The sequence below is a fragment of the Mastacembelus armatus genome, chromosome 16, assembly GCF_900324485.2.
Source record: "Mastacembelus armatus chromosome 16, fMasArm1.2, whole genome shotgun sequence".
NCBI lineage: Eukaryota > Metazoa > Chordata > Actinopteri > Synbranchiformes > Mastacembelidae > Mastacembelus > Mastacembelus armatus.
The window spans coordinates 16,816,376-16,838,379 of record NC_046648.1 but is presented as its reverse complement, the minus strand read 5'-3'; the positions used below and the strand labels follow the sequence as shown (position 1 = coordinate 16,838,379).

The following is a 22,004-nucleotide window of genomic DNA, read 5'->3' as shown; positions in this document are numbered from 1 at the left end:
GTGAAAGATAAAAGGATAAAGAGAGACAAGATAAAAAGGGAGCTTGTACTTTAACACACATGCATGCCAGCTGTTACTGTGTTGCTCTGATCTATGGGGCTTACCGCGTATTATTTATGGCTCCACCGGCATGCAACTCTGAACAAAGCTGTTCTGATTTCACTTGATGCTGGAATTGGTTCATGGATGCCTCTTTGTGGGCATTGCGGGTTATAGCATTATTGAGGAGAAACCACAATGAGTTTCATGCTCTACATTATATGATTTATCAGTCAAAAACGATATGGGTGTGGTATTTTATAGACAGGTCTTACGTTAATGAAGGTTATGCAAGCTTAAGGTTTTGCAGCTCTCAGTATGACATGGACATTTTTTTAACCTTTTAGTTTTATTATGACATAAAGAATAATAGACCATTCAGAATTCTCAGATCCTTTGCTTAAGTAAAATAACTACTAACTATAGTTGCTAGTAAATGTGGAAATGTAGTATGTGTGCACAAACTGCAGTCATAGCAATATGCACTTTATTCATAACAGTATTTTATATTTATACTCTGTATATAACTTTATATAACTTATTCTATTATATTCCAGCTAAATCCACTGCACCTTATTCATTGTTTATTTTTTTTATCTTGTCTTACTTTTTATTCTTACATCTTTTTTCATTATACTTTTTTAAAATCTCAGTTGAATAAAACCATTTTACTGCATGTCGTACTCTGTATGATTGTGGATGTGAATTTGAAATTGGGACGTATAGTAGTAGAGGATAGATATATTGAAATATATTGGCTTCTGATTCTGAATCTTCAGTACAGTGCAAGTACTCAAAAATTATACTTAAATTATACAAAAGTTTAGTAACCTGTAGAACAAGAAAGGAAAACGAAAATAAAAACAAAAAAGTAACAACATAGACTACCATCACACAAAAGAGGATGTGATTTGTCTAATTAAGACATTATTAATTATAGTATTATGTATCTTTTTTATTTGGGTCCATCTTTGTGGCTATAAACTGTTAATTAATTATTCATGAGTTTTCTACTAATCCCGGGAAGGCTCAGCTACCGGGGGTGCGGTCTTTGCTGTAGTCGGTAACGGAAGCGGAAATTCGGCCATCTCCTCGCACGTTCAAGCTACAACAGGGTCAGTGCACACTTGATTTGTTTATTGTGTTGTGTTGTCAACAGGTTTTTGACGTTTTGGCTTGTAATTTGACCGTGTGTGTTACGCGCTGTCCCGAAGCAGCATGCGTCCTCGCTGAAGCTCGTACAGTCCAGCAGTCCTGTTGCGAACTAGCAGCTAGCTAGCTAAGGCTAACTGCTGCCTTGCTAATCTTTCCCAGTCAGTTTCTGTGCAGCCAAAGTGACAGCTAACCTTCGCGTTTATTTCCAGTCTGCTGGGCTTCGGTGACGGGATCACGACCTTTTGCTTGGCGGTAGTTTGTTTTCTCATCTGTACCTTGCCACACGCTGCTTTAGCCCTGTTGATATTCTGCTCGAACCTTGGTTGGCAAACTGCTGCTACAGACTTTGTGACACACCTGTGCTCCTCTGACTAAAAGCTGTTGTATAAGGTGAGGATGGCCATTAACTCCGTGTCTGGACACCTAATCTACTCTACACCGTGTAAATGATCGGTTGCTGGTTGCATAACATTAGCTGAAGTATTCAGCCCCCCTTCACTTTTCTAAACTTTATGTTGCAGCCTGATGCTACAGTTGGTTAAATTCATTTTTGTTCTCGTTAATCTACACTCGGTGCCATATAATGACAAAGTGAAAACAGAATTTTAGAAATGTCAGTGAATTTATTAAAAATAAAAAAAAAAACTGAAATATCACATTTACATAAGTGTTCAGACCCTTTACTCAGTACTTAGTTGAAGCACCTTTGGCAGCAGTTACAGCTTCCAGTCTTTTCTGGGTATGACCCAACAAGCTTTGCACACCTGGATTGGGGATTTTCTTCTTTGTAAATCCTCTCAAGCTGGGTCAGGTTGGATGGGGACTGTTGGTGGACAGCCATTTTCAGGTCTCTCCAGAGACGTTCAACAGGGTTCAGGTCAGGGCTCTGGCTGGGCCACTCTAGGACATTCACAGAGTTGTCCCTAAGCCACTCCAGTGTTGTCTTGGCTGTGTGCTTAGGGTTGTTGTCATGTTGGAAGGTGAACTTTCAGACCAGTCTGAGGTCCTGAGTGCTGGAGGTCAGGTTTTCAGTGAGGACATATCTGTGCTTTGCTCCATTCAGCTTTCCTTCAACTTTTGACCAGTCTCCCAGTCCCTGCTGCTGAAACAGCCCCACAGCATGATGCTGCCGCCACCATGCTTCACTGTTGGGATGGTATTAGGCAGCTGATGAGAGATGCCTGGTTTCCTTCAGACATAACATTTAGAATTGAGGCCAAATAGTTCAATTTTGGTTTCATCAGCCTGGAGAATCTTGTTTCTCACAGTTCTTCACTGTAGGTGTGACAAGGAAAGCTGCGGTTGCCTGACAGTGCAATAATAATAATAATGCATGTGTCCAGACTAACTAGGTGGGAGTAACTTGTAACTTGTACAACGTCAAGTGCATGCAGTTGACCATTATTTTACAGCAGATTCAATAACCTTATTCACGTTCTGTGTAAAGTTACTCAATATCGCATAGGTGTAACTGTGATTTGTCAACACCACAGCAGGTCAGAAAAGTTATAAGCATTGAAGTTAGATAGCTAGCTGTGTGTTGATCTAAGCAAGGGATCTGTTTGTCTTTAATGCTATTAGATGACCAAGTGAATAATTGTGTTAAGTAACTTTCATTCCCTGATGTGGTTCAGATAATTCGCTGTCAAGAATGTTTAAAAATTGCTAAAATAGTTAATGAAACCTTTTTTTATATGATGTCAGAAATGGTAGAGACAGTGATGGCTGAGATATATGTGTGGAGTGAATGTTGTGTTCCTTATCAAAGATTAGTTGGTGTGTCTGAACTTTGGTACGCAGCTTCAGCAGTCACTGACCTCACTTTTGCAGTGTTTTTTTCTTATATTAAACTTGGTCCCACCTTTGACCTACAAATCATCTAATCAAGCTATACATGGCAGGCTGCTTTATGTAATTTAAAGCAAACCACACAGTTAAATCGTTTTGTATAGCAAACTTGTCACATTGACAGCTTAATTGTGTTGTCATTTATGATAATAAGCAAAAATTGCTTCCAGGTTCTTAAATGCACAGACTTGTGATTTACTTTATTTTATTATAATAGAGTGAATATTTTTTAGGTTTGGCCTATTTAGAGATGTTGTCTTAAGCTGTTGGGAATTGGTGTGATGGTAATTGACCACTTTTTTTCTGCCCCTGCATTTAAACTACTAGAAATAAAATAATTAATTGGTAATAAAATAATTAATATAAATCGTACATTTGTAAAGCTTCAGAATTAAAAAAAAAAAAAAAATCACATTTTAATACCTATGGTAGTTCATGGTGTACTGTCTTTACTGTCTCTGTTGGGTCTGAGTGCAGTATGCAGGAAGGACTCTTAGAGGCTGGCTATCTTCAAAGAGCAGCACTGTTCTTTTAGTTGCTTATTTCCCTGGTTGGGAGGTGTTTGTGCTGTAGGTGGGGTTGATTTATCATCTTTTAAAGAAAAGAGATTGTTCCTTCGTCCTTTTTTTTTTTTTTTTTGGAGATGGCAGTTTAGGGAGTGGCCTTGTACTACATTTTGAAATGATAGTGAATTCCCTTACTTGAACTTCCTTCAGTGACCTCTTTTCTCATGCATCTGCAGAGAAGACCATGTCCAAACTGAAAGTTGTGTTTAGTATTTTAATTTTTTTTTTTTTTTTTTTTTTTTTGCAAGAAGGGTTCTCTTAAGCTCCTACTATACTGACAGTAAATCTAAGTTTGTAGGTGAATGAAACTGAATCTCAGTTTCAAAACGTATTTTGATTGACTTGCCAGCCACTGCTGCTTTGTGACAGTCACTTGAGATAGCATCTGTTTGGTTAGAAAATGCAGATGAAAGGAAGCATCTGGTCAGTAACGGTTTTCCCACCTGCTGTGTCAAATGGAAACAATGCTCAGTATGTATTGAGGGATACACACCAATACACAAGCATTCTCCACATGTAGTTACATTAACACCAGTAGACAGGATGAGTCCAAGATGATTAGTCAAGTTCAGATCCTGCTGTCGGTGTGGCATATCAGAAACCATCATTTATTGCACCAGGCAAAGTTTTCCCACTAGTTTTGCTGATAACATGGTCAGTCTCCTCTCAACTTCCTGTTAATAACTGACAGGAGTAAACCATTACATGGTCTGTTCCTTGGTTGGCTTCACAACTGTATGTTCTGAGATGCCTTTGCACATTGTGTTTCTTTAAGTTCATTTTTGCATGCTAAAAGCTCTGCTTATCATTATAACCTATAGTGTTTTTAGTATTTTTTTTTTCCACTCAGGGTAAACTCTTGATCTCTCTTAGGACTGCTAGATTTTACATCCTCTCAATAAGCTCAAAATGAGTTCATAGTGTTTACAATCTAATGACAAGGGACATTTTAGCCAGAAGTTAGCTAAATAGATTCATGTTATTATGGAGGAGGCAGCAGAATTGCAAATTAACTTTCTGTCCAGAAATACACTTTCTGTTTATTTGTTAATAGCTCTCTCTGATGTAAAGATAGAAGTTGCCTATCTTATTAAAATGTCAACAAAATTACTGACTGGCACATGAGTTTTTGATGCCAGAATGTGTAGTTGAATGTGCCAAGTCGAGTGGGGTTATTTTTAAGTATAAGAGTTTTTTCTTCCCTAATTCTGGGCCCTGTTGGCTCAGCCAATAGTCAATTCATCAGCTCCCTACTCGCTGATACTTAACATGGCATTTTTCTTTCCTTAAGTAACAAAAGGCCTTTTATTTTCTTTTTCTAAAAACCTTCCCTTTTTTAAATAAGATAAAGCTTGTAACTAATATTTGCATCTATGATTATCAACCATGTGTGAGTCAGCAGCAAATCATGGGATTTGTGTTTCTGAATATCTGCTTTGTCCTTCTTTTGATTGCTCTGGAATTAGTAGTATCAAACATTTTTGTTTTGTCTGTTTGTTGTGATAAAGCAGTAATCTCCAAACCCACTATGCATCTAAACATGATTCTCAATCTTACTCCATAGTTTTCATCTTCCCACAACTCCCCACACCAATGTTGCCACGGGAAGAAGCAGACAACCTGAGGTATCACACGCCCTGAATGAGTGGCATAAGAGACAGGACAACAAAAAGGCACCAGGAGGAGACACCCTTATTCTGCATCATTCTTGTATAACAGGTCTGCACAACTCTGCCTTTGTCAACCTTTTGATGCCAGCAGCCACATAATTTAAGATACATTTCTAGTATGGGTGACATATTCTCACTGCTTTTCCACTGTTTCACTCAGGCACAGCATTTGCATACCACTTTTCCAGTATTCCTATTTCTTGTTTCTTTGCTCTCTTTTTTTGGTAGTAATTCAAATGAAATTGTACTAATTCTGTACTGTAACTCTTCCTTGCCCCACTACGGTTTGTATCACAGTGTAGCCCAACTATACAGTCTTTCATCTCCATCTGCTGTTCAGATTGCCACAGAATCCGACGGTCAGACCGTTGCCATGTCGACCTCATCGCTACGGCGACAAGTAAAGAACATCGTCCACAACTATTCAGAGGCTGAAATCAAGGTTGGGTGTCCTTTTATTTTTCTGGCTTTTCTTGGTCTCTTATTTTTCACACTCCCATCCCCTCGATTTTAAGTGAAGTCTATGTAGGTAACTTTTTTTATTTTGTCTTGGTGTACACAATATGAGCTAATCTAAACTTATTATTCATTCATTATTTTGTGTCTCACCAGCTTCTGTCCTGATTGAGTTTGCATTGCTATGTGTGTTGTTAAATTGTAATAGCCTGAAATTATTCCTATCGGGGATGGTTTTGATGGAAGATAATTGTCCCCCTATGTTGTTGTCCAGGTTAGAGAGGCAACATCCAATGACCCATGGGGCCCCAGCAGCTCCCTGATGTCAGAAATTGCTGATCTGACCTACAATGTAGTGGCCTTCTCAGAAATTATGAGCATGGTTTGGAAGCGGCTCAATGACCATGGAAAGAACTGGAGACATGTGTACAAGGTGTGTGTCATGTTGGGTATAATTCACAGTATTTATTCTTGTCATATATAATGTAATTTACTACTATAACAGTTTGTTCTCTCAGGTGTATTTTCGATACCCTGGTACCAATATTGCAGTATTGTCTTTGCAGTGTAATGATATTATGACATCAAGATATAAAAATACATTGTAATGCAGTGAAATATTCTTTTATATATGGATAATTATTTTATTATATATTTTTATCAAATGAATATATTATAGATTTGTTTCTTCATAATTTGCATGATCTTAAGTTTTGACATGCTCTGTGCATATTTGAGTGTGCATGTATGTGGCTCTTTAATATTTACATTTCTGCTACCCCACTATAACTGGGTTGTTATTTGTATTTTCACCAGGCTATGACTCTTATGGAGTACCTGATCAAGACGGGTTCAGAACGTGTTGCCCAGCAGTGCAGGGAGAACATATACGCAGTCCAGACCCTCAAGGATTTCCAGTACATTGACAGGGATGGCAAAGACCAGGTACACAAACCTCTATGTGTACAAAGCTATACATACATTTAAAGTGATTAGTGAGTAAGCTCTGCCTTTTTGGAATGCTGGCAAACTTTGACCTACTGCTTGTTCATTCAAGGACGTTTTATAATGTATTTTTGACCGCTTGTGCAAATATACAAGCCAGCCATAAAAGATTTATTATGGTTTCTTGATTATGGTTTCTTGATAACTGAAATTGATAGGTTATCCAGTGCTTCCATTAACAGTAAGGTGTGCAGATTAAGTAACTGCATCAGTAACTCATTTTATGTCTTTGTGTCATATTTTGCATTAGAGTCTGCAGCAGGTAATTGTGTTCATTCTGGTCCTGTAATTTTCCAGGGGGTAAACGTGCGAGAGAAAGCCAAACAACTCGTGACACTGCTGAAAGATGAAGAGAGACTGAGAGAGGAGAGGATCCACGCCCTAAAAACCAAAGAGAAGATGGCACAGACCTCCAGTGGTGAGATAGTTACTTGGATGTGTTTAGAGAGATTACGCTAGTGCAGTACTACAGTTGCAGCATTACACTGTAAAGGATGGGTGCACACTTAAGCAAGGGTTTGTAGTTCAGAACAGTTGATAACCTCGGATAAGTTCTGACTTGTGTGTATACATATTTGTCTCCTCTCTAGCCTCCTCAGCTCCTTCAGCTCCCAGTCTGGGAGGCAGCCTGTCACTGGGCTCCCACTCTGGAGGGGCAGACCCTGAGCAAGCTTGGCCACAGAGCTCCGGAGAGGAAGACCTGCAGCTCCAGTTGGCTTTGGCAATGAGTAAAGAAGAGGCAGAACAGGTAACAACAAAGCAGCCTACTGGAAACACGCAGCGCTAGATTTCTTCTTTCTTAGCTAAGGATTAAAGCATATCTGTATGTTGCAGCACTGTACACAGTGGGAAATTACTGATATTCACGACATACACTTAGCTTTGCTCTCACTGTGTAACCCCCTGACCTCCCCCAGACTAGCAAGGACCCTCTGGAGGACGCAGAGCTCCGCTATGCAATCACACTCAGCAAAGAGATACACCAAAAGGTCAGGCGCAGAGAGTGTGCCTAGCTGACTGGCCGACCAGTCATCAACTATCTGTCTTTCTATAAATTGGCAATTCTTTAATACACATCAAATGGTGATGAATCACGAAAATGAATTTATACTTATATTTGTCATGTGTCATTTTCTTCCTGATACAAATTTGCATCAGCTGTAGCTGTGTTCCTTCATAGTGCTTGCTTTCATAAGTGTACAAAGTACATGCTTTTCATGTCCTTGTCATGATATATTTAAACTACAATAAAGTAAGCACTCAAAAAATGAACTCTGATGAATTTGCATGGCACTGACAAATATTTATCCTAACAAAATCAATGAAACATGAACATGGTTTGAATGCACTGATGATTCTTTCCTCCGTTACCCTCTCTGTGATAGCATGCATTCAGCTGTAGATTCAATTTGAAATATTCTTTTTCTGAACTTTTACATCTGTCTTAATTTCCTTCTACTGTGGGTGCAAAACACGTTTCCTATGTAAATAGTTACAGTTCTGTACCTACTGCACCTTTGGTGTATTCTGTAAACTGATGCAGGTTATTGGCAAGATATTAATTAACAACTTCAACCTAAGATGTGTTCACTTCTAGAGCAGAAACCTATTTCCTCACAAATTATTCAGTACTGCTGGTGAATAGTCAGTCCTTCATATAATGAGCTAGGATAAGAAAGTGGCATTTAGTTGGGAAGTCCTCAGTCTATTGGTAAGATGTATTATGGTTGATCAAGGTGTTTTTTTTTTTCTTTTTTCAAGTAAAAAAAAAAAAAATTTAAATTAATTATTTTTTTTTTTTATGTCTAATCTGGATGATAAACTCTATTACAGGATTGGGGTGGAGGTATTCCAGAAAACAGGTTTAGTGAAAACTCAGACCTGTTTAAATGCAGAGCCAGTTACCGCAGTAATTTACTCCATGAAACTAACCTGCTCGCTGGCAGGATTTCTTCAAGAAACTCTTGAGTTTCTGTCTCCCCTCCCCTTCTGTGGAGTGTGCAGTACCTCTCAGACAAACAGTTTCATTTCCCCATTCATACAGTTCATATTGAAGTGCTGATCAGAGCACACTCATTTTCAGAAGTTTGCATCAGGATAAGCAGAGAAAAATCCTTTGAGTAGCCAATATTTTATCTTGACTGATGTGATTGTTTTTATGATCAGTCAGTCAGTGTGAGGACATTGATCTCTAATTGCATGAACAGTGTGAATGTTCCTATGTTTCATTTTGAGCTGCTGCCCGGTGCTTTTAGCCCACTGGATTCCACCTAAATTAATATAAACCTTAATCACATCACACCACTTTTTCATCTGTAGCCTACTGTTAAAAGAAAAATATTGTGTCAAGTGTTAAATGTCAAAGGACTAGGCATTATGTAACTGTGTTTTTCAAACTTATGCATTGAGTCCAGCAGCAATTTTCTCCAAAACTAGTTCCCTCTCCTTTGCTGCTGCAGCTTATTTGATTTTTTTTTTTTTTTTTTTGAAGAATGTGTTAATATTGTGCCTAATTCCACCTGTGTGAAGAATAAAGTCCTTTTTTGCCGTTGCAATGGTAAATCCTTGTGTAGCCCCTCATACACCTGTAACTCAAAGTTAATCAACTCAGAGTTGGTTGAACTAACTCTGATCAGCTGTTCTGAAACCAGGAACTCCTTTTCCCATCTCAGGATTAATCCATTCAGATTTCAGGGTTAAATTCAGAGTTTGTTAAACCTGCTTTCTGAAATACACCCCAGATTTAAACCTCAATATTTTGTTTATGCTAGGGTTTCACATAATGTTGATATCTAAATGTTGTTGCTACAACACTTCTACTGCTTTCTTCTGATTTTACCATGTCTTGCAGCGATATGTGCTTTAGCGATTGATAATTTGTTTTATTGGTTAACTATTGATAATTAATAGAGCTCAGGTTTTCAGTTTCCACCCACTGTTTTAAACTTAAATTGTGAAATTGTAAACTGATCCTAAATCCGTGGTGTGCTTTCTAAGGTTGTGTCTCAGGTTGCTGACATCACTGTGTGTGTTCGGCAGGAAGAGCGATTACGCAGAGGTGATGACCTGAGACTGCAGATGGCCATCGAGGAGAGCAAGAGGGAGAAGCCGAAGACAGAGGAGGTATGTTGTCTGCATATCTCCCTCTCCTGCATTACCTGTGTATGCCTCACTCTGTCTATATTATAATAGATTATAAGAAGTCAATAAAAATAGTACATTCACTTAAATAAGATGATGTCATTATAGTTTTTTCTGCAAATACACCAAGGTCCAATTTAGATTTAAAAAAAAAAACAACTTTATTTTGTATTTTCTTATGACATGTAGTGTAGAAATCTTGTTTCAGAATTATCAGGTTCCATGAGACTATACCTATAAGGAACTGATAATCTGATAGAAGCTTATTCAGATTTTTTCACTACCTAATTGATATGTCTGTGTATTTTTTCCATTTCCATCTCAGTTTTGTTTTTTTTTTTTTCTCTTTAAACACTCATATCTAATGTCAGCTTTATGTTGTAATTCAATTTGTATTTTTTTGTACAGAGTGCTCTAATGGAGCTAGGTTCTGTGGACCCTTGGGGGGCCCCTGCTTCAGCCACTGTGGGCTCTGCGGGCCCCTCTCCTCCACCTACAATTCCCGCTCCTGCTGCCTCGGGCCCATGGGGCACAGCCCCCACAGACCCATGGGGTGTGGCATCACCCACATCCCCTACAAGCTCAGATCCCTGGGGTGGGGGAGCCCCACCCACTATAGCCCCTCCTCCAGACCCCTGGGGAGAGACGTCCAACAGAGTTAACAATGTTGACCCCTGGGGAAGCTCAGGTAAGCAGCTACACTGCTCACGTATCTCTGTTGCAAATTAGGGCTGTAGGAATGTCCTCACTATCTAAAGAGAACCGTCTCCTGCTCTGTGGATGGAAAAGGATATGAAGACCTCTCAACTTTTGTTCCTCTTCACTCCTCTGTTCCATTTTCTGTTGTCATTACAGCCCTGTTATGTTTTCTGTCATGTTATCATGTTCTCATATCTTCTCATCCACTCAAGCTTTCAATTTGTAATAAGGAAAGCAAGCATGCTGAATCCATCCTCCCTCTGTGTCTAAACTAGGGATTTTTATCCTCTTGTTTCTACTCAGGACTGACTGTGGCTGTGTCTCAACCAGAGCTCTCTCTCTTGCCCTTTTGTGCCTATTTAATGTATGATTTAGCTTTTTATTATCTCTCCTTTACCTCCATTGAGCTTCAGATTTGATCAGAAAAAGTGAGATGACGGATGGCCACAGTAAATCTGCCTCCACATGTCCTCACTTCCTCAGTAATTATTGGAGAGGTCAAGGAGAGAAACACCACTGTTGGAACCAGCCCACCTTCCTGCTCCCTCCTTATTGTGGATTGTACCTGTAAGTTGTTGTGTTAACCCTCCCCTCCCCTGCGTCTCCTCCCTTCCCCTGTAGCTGTGACCCCCCCCAGTGCCGACCCTTGGGGTCCCTCAGTGCCTCCTAGCACTTCCTCCTCGGGGGGGCCAGTAGACCCCTGGGCAAGGGACGGGCCTGTCCCTGCCTCTGACCCTATCACCTCTGACATCTGGAGTGGCACCGCCAAACACACTAATGGCACAGGTACATTCACACCTAAAGCTACATGGACTCTCAAACACTAAGGTATTTGTACATGTTCAGAAGTTATACATATAGGCAGAGTTCGTCAAGTGTATGGACACAGAACAGTTGTCCTGTCCAACATTTCATCCTTCTCTATTATGTGTTGTTTTATATTGTGGTTTAATAGTTAGCAAGTCAGGGGCTGAAAAATGTTATTTCTGTCCTTTTTGCATCTCACCCTCTTAGGAGACCCAGAGCGACGAGGATCCTCAGCAACAGGCTGCGACAGTACCGGCTCACCAGTGCCATTTGACCTGTCATCTCTGGGCACTTCTCTTCCTGTTCGTAAGACCCCTGAGTCCTTCCTTGGCCCCAACGCAGCGCTGGTGGATCTTGATTCCTTGGTATCATCTAAACCCAAACCCAAACAGCCGCCGCCTCCTTCCATTTCTTCCTCTTCAGCACACAACCCCTTCCTCCAGAACACAGGTTAGTTACAGCTCTCGTGTTAACCATGTGAGAAACTGCAATCACTCTTTCCTTTCCTGGGAAGTATTAACATTTTTAGTTTAAGATTCTCTTGACTGTGTGATTCACAACTAAATTCAATGAACTTCAGCTGGCAGAAGCAGCCATTTGATTAAAATACATTCTAACATCCCATCAGATGTAAGGAACCATAATGTACCATTGTTAACTCAAAATTAGGAGAAGGAGAGTTTGGACTGAAAAACATTTTTTTTTTTTTTTTTTTTTTGTCCTGAATACCCCACATCAAATATGGTTAAACACAATGTTGAAGGCTCTGTGGTGACCTGGAGGTTAGCTATACTTGTTTTCTGGAGATGTGCTAAACGTTGTTCATTCAAACACAAGGCTAACACGACATTCTAAAAAATGGTGCTGTCTTGTACCAAGGAAATGCTGAGCTGATATGTGAAACAAATATAACTGAAAAATCAGTTTCAATAAAAATCAGTGAAAACAAAACTCACAGATTTCAAAAATCTGATCTTAATGAGTTTTTGGTTTGATATTACTGAGTTCATTCTAGTGAAGGAAAAATAAGAAAAGCACATTTACTTTGAGTGTATAAAAATCTTTTATCATGATATGCAGGGGAAACTCAGATGGCATACTCAGGTGACCTATATTGTTATTTGTTTTCTGTATTTTCTGGTACCTTTGACCCTCAGGCTCATCTCCTGCTCCTGGTATGGCAGTGACTCCAGGCAGCACCATCTCCAGTAGGGGGGTTTCTCCAACGCCAGCCTCTTCTAACCCATTTGGCGTGGCCCCTCCAATGACCTCCATCTCACCTCAGCCCTCATCGCTCGGCCTGAGCAGCCTCCGCACCAGTCCTGTGCCTCCCAATCCCATGTTGGGCATGGTGCAACCAGGAATGGGTATGGGGCCAATGAATGTCGGCATGGGGGCTCCAGGAATGGGCCTGGGCATGATGCAGGCCAGCCCCATGGGCGTACCCTACAGCGGGCTCTCGCCTATGGCACCCCCAGGCTCAGCTCTGTTAGGGCCTGGAGGTGCACCACCTCCTCAGTTGATTTTGGGTGGGCCCACTGGAACAGCAGGAGTGATGGGGGCAGGAGGATCAGTGGGAGGCGGAGGAACGACCGGAGCAAGCACCAATCCTTTTCTTCTTTGAGGCAGTGTCAGCACTACTTCACTCACCTCCTCTGTCGTACCTGCTGTCCCCCTCATTCATCCCCTTTTTAACACAAATTGTCCAAAAAGAAAAATGTCTACATCTCTATCTTTAAAAAAAAAAAAAAAAAATCCAAAATTCAGTTTCTTTTTCTTTAAAAGCATTATTTCATTTTCCACATTTAGTTCCTTTTATTTCAGTATACATTATTTTTTGGGCGTAAATGGAGAAATATTTATTTTATTTTAATCCTCCTATGTTCTGTATTGTTCATGTTTTGTTTTTTTTTTTCAGTCCTGTCTGAGAAGAAGGTAAGTCTGTGAGAGCAGGAGGCTTTTTCAGTAGTGTCACTCTGTTCTAATTACTGCACTGAGAGACGGAGGGAGAGGGGAGCATAGCCACTAACAAACTGAACAGAGAAACTGTCGTAGGTGCCTCTTCCTCTTTTCTCCCTACAGAATGAAGACAAACACTCAATCACTTAAACTGAGCGAGTGCATGAAGGATGACTTTTTAATAAACTCCAGACTGAGATATGGACTGAAAACCTGCTTTACACTTCTGGCGCAATGTCAAATTGTTTCAAATCTTCTGCTTTTAATTTAATTTAATGTTTAAATATAATTTATTCTTTTCAGATTTTTGGGAACAAATAAACAAGGAAAATCAAATGTGATGATGCCATTCAAATCATATACTTATTTTCTCATCCTGATTATTGTAGAAAGCTAAAGAGAGCTCTGATAACTGCTCTGGTTGAGGAAAATGCTGACAGGATGTTTGAGTGCGTCTGTGCGTGTGTGTCCGCAGCCGTGTGAGAATGAGAACATGAATTCTAATTTGTGAGTGTATGCTATAGTGCAAATGCCTGTTTCTGTGTATATGTATCAATATCTGTCTCTGTTTTTTGTTATCTCTTGTGTCTGATCTTATTTCAGTGACCCAGAAAGGAAGAAACAACTACTTTTTTGTTTTTGTCACTCGTGTTAAAACTGTGTAATGTTGGGATTTCAAATGAGATATTACAAGGGTCGCACATTTCTCTGCCAATCTTATTTCACACTATTTTTTTTTGTCAAACGGAAGCATTAGTTTTGTTTTTTTTGTTTGTTTGTTTTTTTCCCCCACTCAGTTGCACATTCATATTAGGATCCCTGTTGCACAGGTGTCCCATAGCACCGTTGCCCTTGTGTTCCAACCCTTTTTCCCTGGGGTGGGAGATCTACTGATGCTTCTTAAAAAAACAAAAAAAAGACAATTATTTCAATGAATGAAAGGAAAAAAACAGGGACTTGAAGACATGCTCCATGCTGTTCTTTTTAATTTAGTTTGATGAATTTATTATTTTATATCAACAAGAAAAGTATCTTTTATCGGGTAAGGTTGAATTTTGTGTGGTGTTGACTGTAAACATTCACATTTGAAAAGTAAAATGGAAAAAAAAAAAATTCTGAAGAAATTTATGAAATAAAACAAAACCACAGTATCTGTGTTTGGGTAGTTTTGTGCTTGCTCCCTCTCTATTAAGGGTTGATTATATCCCATATAGGCATATGTCTTTAATTTACACTTTTCCTTGTCCTTTCGTCTATGAAACTACAGTCTAACAGAAAATAACACCCTGCCAGTTACTTGCAGAAGATAAGCTACACATGGTACTTCAGCATATAAATTGGAATAAAGGTGAAAAAAAAAAAAATCCAAACTATTTCAACCTTGAAACACAGTCTTCAATCCTTTGTGTCTTAACAGGATCCCAAACCTGCTGTCAGAGAAGGTTCTAGACACATGGCGCTGAGAACGATCGAGTCTCATTTCTCAGGAAAGTTCTGTTTTGACCGATTCACCACACAGACTTAGGAGGGTCAAATGAGCAGAGAATCCCAGTCAAAGTCATCCTGGATCTCCTCACTGTTGGTGTTCTTTAATGGGGGACGGTGTCGTGGTGCCATAGCCTGAGGCTGCATCCCAGCTGAGAAAGAAAGAAACGTTAAGAATGGAAGAAAACAGAAGTGAAACAAATTTTAAAATATTTCTTTTTCTATTGAAGCTTCTGCTTTACAGTGAACAGAGACAATTTCCTGACATGATTGCATTGTAATTGAACACAGTAATATACGCCTCCTCTCTTTGTCTTTCGTTGAACACTTTTTTTTACTGAGCTGTGGTGAAGTGATAGTAAGAAAAAAAAAACACTTGAAACTACACTTTGGTACCATCAACTTGCTGCTCATATTAGCTTCTGCCATGTATATTTTCTCACCCATTGATCATTTACAGCAGCATCACCTTAAGGAAGGATTCCTTCAGACAAGTGTGATTACAGTGCTACATGTGAATACTTTTAAACATTTCCTTTTTGAATTTTTCAGAAGCCACACTGAATTCCACAAAGTTTTAACAGAGGTTAAGAACAAAACAACTTTTTGAACATGAAGTCTCACCTGTGTTTGCAGGTTGTGTTAGCTGTGGTCTTTGAAGACACGGTCCCTGCATGTGCAGACCCCTCCGGGGAGGCTGTGTGCCATTGGAAGGGGGTGCTATTGGAGAGTAAGGGAAGGGTGAGGGATGAGTGAGGTTGGCGAGGGTAGGAGGTGGATTGGAGGTGAACGGTGGGATTTGTGAGGAGTGAGGTCCACCGAGGGCTAGTGGGGAGTTAATCCCGGAGGTGATCATGCCTTTCTGAGTGAAGAAACGGTTTAGGGAGTCACAGAGGGAAGTGAAGAGCGCCGGGTCCATGGCCCAGTCGCACAGCTCTGCCTGCCGCATGCTCTCCAGCAGGTCTGGAAACAGAAAATAAAGGAAATAGTTATAGTCCGGCAAATCAAAGCATGAAGATGTTCTGTGACCAGAACAGATCCACAGTCCTTAGAAACTAAAAAAAATACAGATCATGCATTAACTTAAAATTTCCATCACAAGCAGGTGGCAGTAAACATTAGCTGCTACTAATTATCATTCTGGCTGGTGAAATGTTTATAAGAGTTGGTACATTAGCTGCATAAGGTAAACACATTAAAGGGCCAGTTTACTCAAATGAGCCCAGAGAGGTAGTCTTAGTTTTTATCTGCTGACGTTTTAAGACAGCATATCATTCTTTGAGATTTCATATCATTTGGGGCCACAATTGACAATTACAGGTTACAGTGAACAGTTATTTCCATTTCCATCAACCGATGAGGGTTTTCCATCATAGTGGTTGTAATCAGTGTTTGTGTATTGTTATAGTAATCCAAGAAACAGTAATACTTGCACTGATTAGTCACTGTGTTACTTTCGTGTAGTGAACCATCATACACAGCTTCATACAAGACATTTTCACTTTCAAATAATTCTAGTTATTCTGAAAAAGAAAACGTACAATACAGCCACAGTTGAAGCAAACAAAGGGAAAAAACTAAGGTATGAACCAATGGAAGAATGAAAAAGAAACATTTTTCAGCAGACAAATCTCAAACTAGCTTGAGAGGTAAGTGAGAAAATATGTTTTTGTATGGGTAAAGTGAGACTTTAATGAGACTGTGATAAAATGGCACAGACCTGGGTGACCAGAGAGATCTATGTTTGCCCAGTCGAGATTACTGGCAATGCGGAAGCTCTCCTTCAGAGAATCTGGGCTACTGAACCAGTCAGGCGGCACCGCTAAAGTACAAAGGAGTAAGATAACTTCAAGAAGCATCAGACTTTCTTATGTTATGTTGCTGATTTTAATACAATTCAAGCATTCTTGTTTGATAAGCTAATGTGAGACTCACTGTATTGTGAAATACGCTCTGTCTCAGGAGGATGTGCAGGTGGTGCAGGTGGTGCAGGAGGTGCAGGATGTGCAGGAGGTGCAGATGTGGGGTGAGGAGACATCGGCAGTAGAGTTGGAGTGTGAAGCGGGGTAGTGTCATTGTTTGGCACAGCCATGGGAGCAACATCCGCTAGAAAGACATAAAAAAAAAAAAAATCTGTTCATTTGAGCTGTTTATGTGAGTAACAGATAATTTATAGCACTAATGCAAATATATAATACTTACACTGTGAGCCTCCCCTCTCACGCATAGTCTTGAAGAGAGACTTGAAAGATGCATACAAGTCCGGTAAGTTCAGCTCATCAAAGGTGAAACGCAGTGGAGGATCAGCAGTGGGGTGTAATGAGACAACACCAGGGGCAGCAAGAGATGAAGGAGGAACAGATACACAAGATTGGGTGGGCCCTGACGTGCTGCAAACAGGGGCGGGCATTGTGTTGGGAGTGCAGGTGAAAGAAGAAGCAGCCACAGGCCCTGAGTTCGCTGGAAAAGACAGAGTGGCATCAGAGAATGAGGGAACAGCTGGAGAAGATAGAGACATACAGGTAGCAGGCAGAGGTGTAGCAGAAGCACTGGAGGTGGAGAAATTGGGCCCAGGGAGATGGGGAGATGGAAAAGAATTGACAGTGGACATGGGTTCAGCAGCTGGGTGTCCAGATGAAGGAGAGACAGAAGGATGAGGGACAGGGAGGCTGGAGATGGGACTTGGCATGTAGGGTGATGGTTGCTGTGAAGATAAAAGACAAGATATTACGTTAGGTGCTGTTTAATGACAAAAAAAAAAAAACATGCAGACAAAACGGGAGGGAACTTTACCTTGCATGGAGGAGGAGAGAGAGAGGCAGGCTGGGGTGACTGTTGCTGGATCCCTGCAGGTTGCTCTGTGTTGAGAAGCTGGTGGTCTGTGTGGGGGGTCAGCTGTGCTTGATGAGGAGAGGATCCTCTGTCTGTTTCTGTCCCCAGTACCTGTGGAACCTGTAACAGCACAGCAGTACTATTTTCAGTGCTGGAAAGGTATTAAAGTCCTTCATGGAAAGAAGACCTCTACTACTGCTTTTTATTTGACAGGGTTTTGAGATGCTTCTGCCTCAATTTCTGCATCCACCCCATAAGAACAGTTTCTCCCATAGAAAGTAGTCCTATATAAGTTGTTCAACATAAGTTTGCACTTGTGGTTACTTTCCACTTTGGGTTAAGAACGAATGATATTAAACAACGTACGTCCAGCCTCTCCTCTTCCTCCTCCGGGTATGGACGTTTAGGTGCCCTCAGTTGAGTCCCCTCTGGGGGTGCATCCATTGTCCAATAGGAACCCTCCAAAGACAGTGCAAATACAAAGTCATAAGCATTTTTTTTTTTTAATCTCACATGATGCTGATTCTACCAAACGGTCACATGTGCATCATAACATTCACCTTTCCAGGGTCGCTCTGCGGCCGGGGAACTTTCCTGAAGCATTTATTTAGAGACAAATTATGCCGAATGGAGTTCTGTTAACAACAGAACAACACAAAGTTACAGAGTGATGTAATGTAGGCTTGTATTGGCTGGTGACGCAAATAATATTAAAATCAGTTAGAAACTATCAAATAAACCACTGTGAACATACCCATTTTACTACACTGATAACATGTTCTGCATTGAAGCCTACCTTCCATCCACGGCCTGCTCGGCTGTAGTAGGGGAAAGTCTCACTGATCCAGGTGTAGATGTCGTTCAAACTCAACTTCCTCTCGGGTGAAGCTGCTATTGCCATAGCAATAAGCGTGGCGTAGCTGTGAGGGGGTTTCCCTTTAGAGTTGGACGACGAGGGGTCCGGGACAGAGGTTAGAAAATCTCCTCTTTCCCTCGCTCTGTCTTTTTTCTTGTCCCTCTCCCCTCCTAATCCTACTCCTCCTCCTCTTTCCTTCCCCGAGCGCAGGCTGCTGATTCCCAGCTGCGGCAGCCAGTCAATGCTGGTGAGACTGGAGTCCAAGTCAGAAGACATGGTCTTTCTTCTTCTTTGTCCACGGTCTGAGGGATCAGAAGAAGTACTACAGCTACATGTACATTTAATTTTTGTTTACTTTCGGTATTGTGACAAACACGGGAATGCCATAGTACATTCCCGCCTGCCTGTAATGTAATACTGTGAACCATTTCTATCCTGTACTTCCAGCCAACATCAACTACAAACCAGTAAGTCCAGACACAAGACTTTTTACTGCTCCAGAAACTATTCATTGACAAGAAAGGAATCTACATGATTGTGTCTACAAATAAATGTATCAAATCCATCTACAGTCTCTAGTTTCTGAGGACGAAGAGTGATTTGCTTACCTCTGTAGTCACTCGAGGCCCAAGGCCTTAAAAGTATTAATATTTGATGTTGTCATCAGCTGTGCAGACAAGCTGGTGTCCATTCTCCCCTTCAGATCTCTCTCTTCAGCATACCGATCCACACAAGGCGTCCAGTCATACCGCTGGTTTGTGAAAGTTTGTGTAACTTTGGAGAAATATACACAAAAACTTATCGGAGAGCTTCCTTTTTCTCTCCCTCCCTCTCCTTCCCCTCCCTTTCTGACCTAACCAGAATGATGTCACTCACTCCTCCCCCGTCATTCCGCCTCTGTGAGCTGGTCCCACCCCTTCAGCCTTTGACAGTTTAAGGAAGTTCCTGCAACTCAGAGCCTGCCAGGACATCAGCAAAGGAACAACATGTAGGTTTCACCTAAAACTGTTTGGAATTTCTTCAACAAAGATCCAAACCCTCACTCCACACACAGAACATGAGACATTTGTTCAGGAACAGGAACACAAAAGAACAACAGTGAAAACGTGAAGGTGCAATATGACTTTATTGAGGCTTGGTTATAGTATGTTGGCAGTGGTAAAATCCTGCACAGTATCTATGAAACAGACAGACTGATGGTGATGACAGGTGACGATCTTCCTACAGAGTGCTGAAGAAGGCGAGGAGGCCGGTGTCAGGGGATGGTTGGGACATGAGCTTCTGGATCTGTCAAAAAAAAAAAAAAAGTTGTTAAAATATACTGTGCATTAGTTGTCATTAATGCAACCAGCCAACAGTCTGAGTGATAAAGGTAGAGGGGAGTGCATTTTTGGCACTTCACAAGCTGCAGACTGTTTTTCTGCAGCACTGTATTTGATAACAGTTTGAGGATTATAGATGCAATGATTAATCAACTGATTGATTAGTATACGTTAGCTTAGCTACATTAAATTATATTTTAATAATAATTATATTTTGATAAGAGAAAAAGAAGCAAACTTGGTTCCAGCTTCTCAAATGTGAAAATGTGAAATGTGAAAATTTCATGTTTTTTTGTATGCCACATCCCAACTATATCAGGGCTTTGACATGTTGGTCAAACAAAACAAGCCATCTGAAGATGGACTACAGCATGTCAGTACAACAGAGAGAAGCTCTAGTAAGCACCTCCTTGAAGCGGGGGTCTTTGGCATCTTGAATGAGTTGCAGCATCACAGCCTCTGTAGTGGTGAGGAAAGCTCCGCTCTGTTTCAGTCGGGACAGAGCAAACAAACGGTCCAACTGGCTGTGGAGGGAGACAATACAATTCTTTAGTAACACACACTTCACATACACTATTGTATTTCTTTGTTGTTAATAAAAAGAGATACCTTCGTGATGAGATGGCATCAGCCACAATATGAACATCTATTCCCTTGTCAAGCAGGTCAAATGCTGTGCACTGAGGAAAAAAATAAGAAGCAAGAATGAGCAGAGGTTTTCACCATATTAATCTTTCATTAATTACAATTTCAGAAAGTCTGTGCTATACCAGGCTAGAAAAAAACAATGAAAATACTTGCTAACATAATTACACTACATATTAAGAGTGTGATAATCATCTTTCTCTGATTTTTATTGCAGTAATGGCAATATAGAGCAAAAATGTTATATATAACGTAATATGGAAAAAAAACAGCTTGTTTGGGAAACGCAACAGATATAAAAACATTTTTTTAATAAGAAGGTTACTGAATAACACAGAATACATATGCTGCTGAATATGAACATCGCCAGTCTTCTGCAAGAAAAAAAAATACAGTTACATTGAAGAAACAATGAGACAAGCTTACAGCGATACACGCATGTGCCTCTATCCCACACAATATAGCCTGTTTGGGGTTCCCGAGTGCCTGCAGCTCCTTCTCTACTTCTGGAGTAATCATGGTAAATGAAGTTTTAGGGTGAGCCTTCAATTCTCCTGTTCCTAGCTCTGGTACTGTGGGACCCAAGCCTTTGGGGTACTGCTCTGTCAAAATTGGAGGGATACCCAAAACACGACAAGCCTGTGAAATGGAACAAAAATATGTAATAGAGATCTGTTAGTGGCTGATAGCTGAGTCAGAGAGAGAGTCGTGCAATGGTGATGATATTTCCTACCTCAAGCAATCTGGCTGAATTACTGACAATGTCAGAGAAATGGAAGATGTTGGGTCTGAACTTCTCTTGCATGTCACACAGGAAGAGCACTGCATCTTTTGCAGAGAGCCTACCAATTTTTGCCACTGCAAGAAAATGAACAAATTAAGTGCACACATATGAGAGGCAACTTTTAATGCGGAGGATTATAGACAAAACACACTGAAATACCACTGATGCAAACCAAATCACACTGACAGATAACATCCATGTCCCTGTGCACGGCGGTGGCTTTTCTTGCATTTGTGCAGTTTGTGTATTGCTAAGAGGCACATAGAGGAATTTTTTGTTGAGGTATTGTTTCATGTGAGGAAGAAATATACAGCATACACGAAATATACAAACAGTATCGCAGCTAAACACGAAATGCAGCGACAAAGAGATTAGACATTAGAAAATGAACTTACTGTTGCTTAAATGGTCACGAGAAGACTACACAAAGTCCAACTGCCAGGTTAGGTTAACCTTGGACCCTTATAGTAATATTTATCATCTGACGCCTCCTGTATAGCAGAAATAGAATAAGAAGAGTAAGCCATTTAACTAAAAATGTTTTAGATTTCGTTATAAAACAATAATAATACGTACGAAAAACAGAAACTAACCTACATAGAACGCAGGTCCAAATCTTCCTTTGAGCTTCCTCTACCCTGCCCCTATCAACCAATAGAAATGGGTGTTCTGGAGATTGACGTTTTCTTGAACCAATAGTGTTTGTCGCGAATGACAAAGTTGGGTGGGACCAAC

General features: G+C 40.4%; 3 protein-coding genes across 7 annotated transcripts; 1 reads left to right on the top strand and 2 right to left on the bottom strand.

Annotated features, from left to right (window-relative positions):
- Nucleotides 1–1,064: 1,064 nt before the first annotated feature.
- On the top strand, nucleotides 1,065–13,117 carry epn1a (epsin 1a). Of its 3 annotated transcripts, XM_026317757.1 has the most exons (13): nucleotides 1,065–1,154; nucleotides 5,173–5,327; nucleotides 5,619–5,720; nucleotides 6,009–6,167; nucleotides 6,551–6,679; nucleotides 7,037–7,157; nucleotides 7,330–7,487; nucleotides 7,657–7,728; nucleotides 9,779–9,862; nucleotides 10,289–10,568; nucleotides 11,201–11,365; nucleotides 11,594–11,836; nucleotides 12,544–13,117. In XM_026317757.1, the coding sequence occupies exons 3-13, from the start codon at nucleotides 5,652–5,654 to the stop codon at nucleotides 13,008–13,010; spliced, it is 1,947 nt and encodes a 648-aa protein (XP_026173542.1). In that variant the 5' UTR covers nucleotides 1,065–1,154; nucleotides 5,173–5,327; nucleotides 5,619–5,651; the 3' UTR covers nucleotides 13,011–13,117. The 3 variants fall into 3 exon arrangements, with proteins under 3 accessions (XP_026173542.1, XP_026173544.1, XP_026173543.1); XM_026317759.1 differs by lacking the exon at nucleotides 7,657–7,728; XM_026317758.1 differs by lacking the exon at nucleotides 7,657–7,728 and having other exon boundaries at nucleotides 9,737–9,862.
- Nucleotides 13,118–14,316: 1,199 nt separating this feature from the next.
- foxj2 (forkhead box J2) lies at nucleotides 14,317–19,354 on the bottom strand. Of its 2 annotated transcripts, XM_026317760.2 has the most exons (10): nucleotides 19,127–19,354; nucleotides 18,459–18,820; nucleotides 18,223–18,297; nucleotides 18,029–18,121; nucleotides 17,624–17,782; nucleotides 17,033–17,534; nucleotides 16,766–16,936; nucleotides 16,551–16,652; nucleotides 15,455–15,793; nucleotides 14,317–14,982 (listed from the first exon to the last, which is right to left on the bottom strand). In XM_026317760.2, exons 2-10 carry the CDS (start codon nucleotides 18,792–18,794, stop codon nucleotides 14,876–14,878), a joined length of 1,884 nt encoding a protein of 627 aa, XP_026173545.1. In that variant the 5' UTR covers nucleotides 18,795–18,820; nucleotides 19,127–19,354; the 3' UTR covers nucleotides 14,317–14,875. The 2 variants fall into 2 exon arrangements, with proteins under 2 accessions (XP_026173545.1, XP_026173546.1); XM_026317761.2 differs by lacking the exon at nucleotides 16,551–16,652.
- Nucleotides 19,355–19,625: 271 nt separating this feature from the next.
- On the bottom strand, nucleotides 19,626–22,004 carry isoc2 (isochorismatase domain containing 2). 2 transcript variants are annotated; one of them, XM_026317763.2, is made up of 7 exons: nucleotides 21,863–22,004; nucleotides 21,665–21,760; nucleotides 21,219–21,343; nucleotides 20,912–21,124; nucleotides 20,450–20,520; nucleotides 20,247–20,364; nucleotides 19,626–19,805 (listed from the first exon to the last, which is right to left on the bottom strand). In XM_026317763.2, coding segments are annotated over exons 2-7 (594 nt in total). In that variant the 5' UTR covers nucleotides 21,666–21,760; nucleotides 21,863–22,004; the 3' UTR covers nucleotides 19,626–19,739. The 2 variants fall into 2 exon arrangements, with proteins under 2 accessions (XP_026173548.1, XP_026173549.1); XM_026317764.2 differs by having other exon boundaries at nucleotides 21,867–22,002.

Coding starts and splice junctions, on each gene's coding strand:
- epn1a (XM_026317757.1), top strand. CDS start 5,652: ATGTCGACCTCATCGCTACGGCGACAAGTAAAGAACATCGTCCACAAC. Junction 6,680..7,036: donor ACAGGGATGGCAAAGACCAG/GTACACAAACCT, acceptor GTAATTTTCCAG/GGGGTAAACGTGCGAGAGAA. Junction 7,488..7,656: donor GTAAAGAAGAGGCAGAACAG/GTAACAACAAAG, acceptor GACCTCCCCCAG/ACTAGCAAGGACCCTCTGGA.
- foxj2 (XM_026317760.2), bottom strand. CDS start 18,794: ATGTCTTCTGACTTGGACTCCAGTCTCACCAGCATTGACTGGCTGCCG. Junction 16,653..16,765: donor AGAGCGTATTTCACAATACA/GTGAGTCTCACA, acceptor TTTGTACTTTAG/CGGTGCCGCCTGACTGGTTC. Junction 14,983..15,454: donor AACACAACCTGCAAACACAG/GTGAGACTTCAT, acceptor TTTCTTTCTCAG/CTGGGATGCAGCCTCAGGCT.
- isoc2 (XM_026317763.2), bottom strand. Junction 20,365..20,449: donor GATGCCATCTCATCACGAAG/GTATCTCTTTTT, acceptor CTCCCTCCACAG/CCAGTTGGACCGTTTGTTTG. Junction 19,806..20,246: donor AAGACCCCCGCTTCAAGGAG/GTGCTTACTAGA, acceptor TTTTTTTGACAG/ATCCAGAAGCTCATGTCCCA.